At 38.9% G+C, this 6,979-nt stretch overlaps 1 protein-coding gene across 7 annotated transcripts in view; it reads right to left on the bottom strand.

Moving 5' to 3' along the window:
- Window positions 1–544: 544 nt before the first annotated feature.
- Mp (collagen XV/XVIII-type protein multiplexin) overlaps window positions 545–6,979 on the bottom strand; it is a 60,215-nt gene continuing 53,780 nt past the window's right edge. For 3 of the 7 annotated variants that reach the window (XM_017153959.3, XM_070214706.1, XM_044394620.2), the window contains 6 exons: window positions 6,723–6,749; window positions 6,095–6,109; window positions 5,624–5,754; window positions 2,722–2,901; window positions 2,432–2,665; window positions 545–2,025 (listed from right to left, as the gene is read on the bottom strand). In XM_017153959.3, coding sequence (XP_017009448.1) covers window positions 1,926–2,025; window positions 2,432–2,665; window positions 2,722–2,901; window positions 5,624–5,754; window positions 6,095–6,109; window positions 6,723–6,749 — 687 coding nt within the window. In that variant the 3' untranslated portion in view covers window positions 545–1,925. The remainder of the gene's footprint in view (window positions 2,026–2,431; window positions 2,666–2,721; window positions 2,902–5,623; window positions 5,755–6,094; window positions 6,110–6,722; window positions 6,750–6,979) is intronic. The other 4 variants (XM_017153957.3, XM_017153961.3, XM_017153962.3 and 1 more) reach the window with 2 other exon arrangements.

Genomic DNA, 6,979 nt, shown 5'->3' with positions numbered 1-6,979 from the left:
AATCATTTGCTTTAATTCAAGTGAAAAATTATTTAAATTGGTTATCAAACGTGCGGCTCAGACAGGCTACGGATGCAGATACCGATACAGATTCAGATTCAGATACAGATACAAATATAGGTAAACGTGCCTATAGACATTCGTTAGGGGAAATGGTGAAATATTCTTTGTTTTCCCCACATACACAAATACCTTTTGTTGTTTGTGGGCCTTGGATGGAAATGAAAATTGATTCGAACTTAAATGAAAAATATTGATCAAAGTAATTTCTTGGCATTTGCCCAGGTAGATGAATTTGTAATATTTTTTATTTAGTGAAAAATGCATGAGCCACATAAAATATTTTCAATTCAGATAGACAGAAATGGCGCCCGGATCCATGGGGGATTTATCGATATGCTCTGAAAATTCAGTGCGTGTTTATGGGTATTAATATTTTAAGGCCAAAACACCAGGCAACCATTTTACCTGATTGCACCAAACTTTGTGCTGTTGCCTTTAACCAAATACCTTGTTAAATTTCCCAATGAAATGAATTTTCCGCTGCATTTGATAGTTTACCTTTTATTGTTTCGTATTATTCAATTATATTATGCTATTATGTATCTCTGTTATGCTCTCTTTCGCTCTCCATACTTTAGGCTTAGGACTAGAGGGTTCTGCACTTCAGTTTTGATTTCACTAAATATATACTTTACTTTAATCGTACAATATAATGTCACCTTGCGGCTGGCTACCGCGCCAATCGCTTTGTGTTCTGCGCTTGTGGTTTATTGTTTTAATTTAATACCTTAACTGTCATTACAATTACGTTTAATTACATTACAAATTTTGTAGTTGGAAATGCATTGGTTAAATGCAAAATGAAATTATTATTATGTAACTAACTATGCTCGGTAATTATAATTATAATTAGAATTTAGTTAAGTATTCGTTATCGAATGACAATAAATTACGAATTTACCATCCACGGCTGTGCATGTATTTATGTGTGTGTGTGTGGATTATGCTATAGTTTCATTATCGTTACTCATCTGATGCATACAAAATCTGCGATCCGAAGTTTTATTTCGATTACGAGTATTGTGGGAGTCGCGGGCTGCGCTGTAGAAAATCTCTGGCCTACGATAGGAGTAGAAATCGTTCGTAAAACATATATCCTATATATTAAATGTATATATAGACTGGGCAGAAAGGGCTGCATGCGATAGTTAAAAACGGTTTCGTATCGTGACCACTCGGGTTTCTTATATTGTACACACACCTAGAAGTCTTTTGACAAAAATACACATTTATACACGCATATACAGGGGTCCTGTGAAGATTCGATTCGCCTCTCGATTATAGATTCTCGGGTGCATTGCCATACGAGCTAAGTAGGATACTAATTTGGCCAGTATTGCGTAGGCGGAGGCGACTGGGTGATCCGCTGCTGATTTTCGGTTTTTCGGGGTGAGCTTACGTAATTACAAAAATTACATTAGTTCGGTTACGGCTATCGGTAAGTTACAAATTACAGATTACAAACTACGAATACGTTTTCCTGCTTGTACAAAAATTGCTGTCTGCCGTTTGCTTTTGCTTGTCCTGAACATAAAGTACAACTCATATATATCCACGATATATATCTACTATTTGTGTTTTGTTTATGATATACGTGTAGAAATATATTAGACATTACCTACGAGTAGTGTGTATGCGTACGGGTAATATAAGTATGTATTTATATGCAACATCCAGCTGTCGTCTGAGTATTCTCTTTTTGGTTTTTGTTTGGAATTCGCTGATTATATGCATGGCCATGATTTACGTTTACATTCAATGTATGTACGTGTGTTTGGGTGCTGTGATTTCATTTGTTTTGTTTTATGTATGAGAATGGTTTGGTGTGACTCGCTTCTTCTTCGTATTCCTTCCGGTTCCGCTTACAGCAGTAAATTTTCTAAATGCGCTGCATACTCGTCTTCCGTGTGGAACTCCAGGCTTTCGCTCTCGCCGTGACTGTGACTGCGACTTTTGCGGTAGCTGTGAATAGGCACAGTGAGAAAATATTATGTTATTAAAAAATGTACTTTAATTTGTTATACTTATACGTTGTAAAAATATAAAATTAATTGTAAAATCTTGTTAACAAATTAACTTATTAAAATCTCCGCCTTAGATTATTTTAAATAAATATAATAATTTTTAAATTTTTTGAAATAATAGGTACTAATAGTTTTTACCCTTTTTTTTAAAAGCTTCATACAAATTATAGAGTTTGTACTGAGATCCTTGAAAAAAATTACAAAATATTCATACAAATTTAATAAATAATAAGGAAATTTAAAATTTTCTCCCTGTGTACCAGTGTTTGTGGCCACAGAGGTAATGAGCAAAGTTGGCAAGTAATAAAACGTTAATGCCAAATCAATAGGACACGTGTAAGTACCTGCTGCCGTCGAGGTCCCGCTTCTTGCGCTTGCGATCCTGCGAAAGGGCCTCCACGCACAGGATGATCAGCTTGCTGTCGCAGGACTGGCGCTTCTGTTCGAGCAGCTTGTGGCCATCCAGATTGCTGGCATAGCCGGACTTCAGATGGTCACCCGAGTGCCAGGCATCGCAGTATGTGTCCATGGAGCGCTCTCCATTCGGCAGCGAGCCATGCCAGACCATCTTCATGGGCCTGTAAAAATATTAAATTAATTTACAAAATGTTTAAATATTTATTAGCCGTCCTACCATGAAGGATCCGTCATCACATTCTTGCCGCTGAAGCTGTAGATTCTGGGCGCCTGCGAGAAGAAGCCGCCCTGGCCGTTGAAAATGCCCTTCCAGGAGTTGAAGAGCACATCGCCACGGGTATTCACCACGGGCAGATCCCGGTCAGCCGGTCGGACAATCGTGTCCAGATTCTGCACCCTGCAAACGAGAGTTAAGCATTTCGTTTATGTACAATTTATTGCCGGCATACGAGCGGCAATTACACGCAAACAAACAAACTGTCATCAAAAGATGTCTGAAGGGCAGGTGCCTGCTCTTTGTTCGTTCATTTATTTATGTTTTCGCTACCCCACCTCACCGAAACTCGGAAAACTCCAGCACCCCGGTTGCCGGAGCACTGGGTAAATAAATTGTAGCGCTGGTAGTCAAGTGGGAACGGATCGTTGCTAGCGTCATCTGTGGGGTGTTTGCCGAACTGGGGTTAGGGGTAAGAGAAAGCGCAATAGGTCAACAGGGCGAAATGTCAGTTGAGATCTGCTGAGAGCGTTTGCCATTTTGGCTGTTAAGGGGCTTGCCGCCAGCGGCAAGCGGCATCAGCGTTCTTTTCTATTTGAACCTTCCACCGATCAAGAGGTGAATCGGCAAAGTCAGTGTTTCGACTATTGATCTAACCTATCTGGAAGATTGTCAAAGGGAAAAGGCAACCAAATTTAATAATTTTGGCCGAGTCCTATTATTGGGGGTGAGTTTAAAACAAATAAAAGAAAATCAACGGGTCCGATCAGCAGCGCTTTGGTTGATTTATAGGCTCGGCGATCAAAGACCAGAATACGATATTCAACCGGCGGGAACACTTAAAACGGCAAGCAGCTGAGCCAGAAGTTCTCATTGGAGTTAAATCATCATCGGAGAGGGCGACCAGTTACTACGAAACGTACGCTCGGCGCGGAACCACGAGACAATCGCGGGAGGGAAAGTGCGAAAAAGTTACCAAAGGTCTAGCGTGAGGGTTTAAATTTACCCAGTCCCCGACTCCGTTTAAAGCTGGTGAAAAATATTGTGGAAAACCCCATAAAAATGTGGCCTTAGAGGAGGTGAAAACCCATGGCGAAAAACCAGCCGAAAAACACAATTTAACCTCAAATTTCCTTTGCCGTGAAGAAGAAAGAAGTAATAAGAGTAATTGGAAAAAGAAAGATGTCAGAATATAATAGTTTTTTTAGTTATTAATCCTAAGTAAATTCTTTTTTTTATATTATTTTAAAGTGTATTTTTGTGCTGCCAAAACTCCGGCATTGTGTTCCCTCTTTCGTAAAGGAAAAAAAAATCCAAGTTTAAAGGAAAAAATTGTATGGCCACTTACCCCCTGGAAAAAAAAGTGAAAAAGGAAATTTGAAAAGGATAAAGTGAAAGCCCCTGTGTCCCTCAAAAAAATAACTTTTTCTCATTTCGCAGAATTTTCAGCCGTCTTCGAAAAAAGCGCTTTCTTCGGGGATGCATCTGGAAAAATTGGTGAGCGTTTAAAAAATATAAAAAATATAATTTTTTTGGTGATAGGCGGCAATTTCAAATTTTCTAAATTTCATAATGTGGTAAAACCTAAAAAAAAAAAAGAATTCATTAAATTTAATTTGCCGAATTAAAATTTTCCCATCGGTGTAACCGGCATTACGTAATGGCCCAAGAATAAGAAAGAAAAGACAATCGCAAAATTGGGTGCCAATACCGTAGGTTTGTTCAGTTTAATCCCACTAAACGCCAATATCGTAAATCGCTTTGCGTTTGCTCTCTCGTTGTGATTTTATATGCAAGTGGGAACGGTAACATGTCGACGTAACACAACGTAATGAAAAGTTGAAAAACCACACAATCAAAAGATTTTATATTTGTCATTTAAAGTAAATGTAAATCTACTTGGCATGCCGTCTTTAACATATATACTTTTAAAATCTATTTATTGCACCTATCCCTAGTCATAAGAATTACCTGCTACACTTATTATATTTATGCTACCTATGATATATTTTCGCCATTTATTTTTCTTATAATATTTTTACCTATTTATTATATTTATATTATTTTTGTACTTGATGTTAGTCTCGGTTAGGGTTTTTAGCAAGATTGATTTGTCTAGGATTTTAAATTTGTTAGCTGTTAAATAAAATGTTTATAATGTGGTAAATTTGTGTGTTTGTCCTCGGCGGACATGAGACCCCCGTGAAGCCGTAACCGCGAAGGGGCCGTTCTAAAAAAAAAAAGAAAAATGGTAAGGGAACGGCCAATGGAAGGGTGGGCTGAATGCCGCCTCATTAACAGCTGAGGTGGAAAAGCGGTAGGCTCGATCACAGATGTAGGGGGCCTTACGCCCGACAATAGCCCGAGTTGTAGTAGTGTTTTCTCTCCCCGGCCTTAGTTTGGTTTGTCTTTGCACGCAATCTGAGTTTTGATAATAATCGAAGAGGCAATGACGGGTTAAAGCAAAGATCCACCCCATTAGCCGACGAGCCAAAGCCGATTGACATTTTTGCGTGCGCTCTGACCCGTCCGTAACACCCAGCCTTAGCTTATTGTTTATAGGATGTCCGTTACAAAATTGCACGAAATTGTTTTCACAAGCTTTTGTTTTCATACTTCGAGCGCGCTTTTTTCGCTTTTGCTTTTGCTTTCGCCTCGCTTCAAATATCAAGATTATGCGGCAACTAATGAGTTCCCAAAGTGTCGGCTCAGCCGGGAAACGTGGCGTATGAGCAACGCCGAGCATTGGAGCGGCAAATGCGCTGGACTGGATTTGCGGGAAAAAATCTTAATAGCCTGCCCCCAAAAAAAGCAAAAAAACTAAACAGAAACAGGAAAGCAGACCTAATACGCGTGAAAAATCTAAAGAAAGATAAGACACACTCGCCGCGAAACAAGTACTCACCTGGAGGAGAGGAACGCCTTGAAGGTGCCCAGGAGGCCTGCCCGTCGTCCTTGCCGATAGCAGGCGAAGTCCGCCCCCCGGATGCCCTGCAAGTCGCCGGTGGAGGGCTCGTTCAGCGCGGCCACGCGTAGCTATTCCGGATCCAAGACAAAATATGGCATGAAATTAATGCGGAATTTATGTCAAGCATTTTAAGATCTAATTAATACAGAATTTAATAGCCAGGAATTGTTTGTCTAACAAAGGTCGCCAGCAAAGCCTGGGGGGACTGTGGGGAGAAATGATGGGTAGGAGTAATGGATAGTAAAATATTTCAAATAATTGTCGGGGCTCTAAGGAAACAATAACAAAAAATGCGAAAACCTCCTTCGGGGCAACAAGGAGCACTCATAAAAATAAAAGAACGTGGGCAGGAGCTCAAAGGTCGGATCTAGATTAATTGAAGGGCAGAGGGCAGGGAAGGGAACTCACCATTCGCGGATACCACTGGAAATGTGATTTTAATTTGTTATTATTTTCGATTCCGTTACAAAATTGTTTGAAGACGCAGCCATTGGATGTGGGACAAAAATATATTCGTAATTTAATAAATCTAAATGGAAATTCTGAGCATTCTAACACCGACACATAAAAAGGAGCTCTCAACATTCTAGACTTTCGTGTGGGATGCGAATCGTTGAGAGCTAGGTAAGCTCCGTGGATTACCCAAAGCAAAAGGACAAAATTCAATCAAGAAGCGTCTAGTTAAAAAAGCAAATCACACAGAATGCACACAAAGGAAATGGAATTAAACATATAACTTATTTGACTAGGAGAATAAAAATACGAAGTTTCCATCGGTTTAATGAATGCATAAAACCATCAATGGATACAGACAAAAGCAGAAAATCAAACTACACCAATTGTTCCGCGTACAACAGAACTTCAAATGCAATTTTCGCTAATTAGAAATATTTTCATTGGCCAGCAAACAAAATCAAATTATTTATTCAACGAGTGTGTGCAGGAATCGTTCGAATCGAATTTTAAATTCTCCCCGTTCCTTTTTTTGTTATTTTTTAGTCGACACTACGATATGCGATATTATGGGTTTAATTACCGTTTCGTATTCGGGCGCGGTTGTAAACTGCATTTAACGACAATTAATTGTAAATAAGTTTAGTAGGTTATATCGATAACATTTGCTTCAGTTCGTTTCACTGAGTTAAATTTGTGAAATTAGGAACAAGTAGTGTGTATGTTTGTGGTGTATTTTTGTAGCTTTCTTGGATGAAAATAGTATCATTGATGGTCGAATTATTATTGTAAATCATCATAAAACTTATTTTATTGACATTTATTAATAATTCGCCAGCT

The sequence above is a fragment of the Drosophila takahashii genome, chromosome 3L, assembly GCF_030179915.1.
Source record: "Drosophila takahashii strain IR98-3 E-12201 chromosome 3L, DtakHiC1v2, whole genome shotgun sequence".
Taxonomy (NCBI): Eukaryota; Metazoa; Arthropoda; class Insecta; order Diptera; family Drosophilidae; genus Drosophila; species Drosophila takahashii.
The sequence above is the reverse complement of the archived record's forward strand: the minus strand, read 5'-3'. Positions and strand labels throughout refer to the sequence as shown.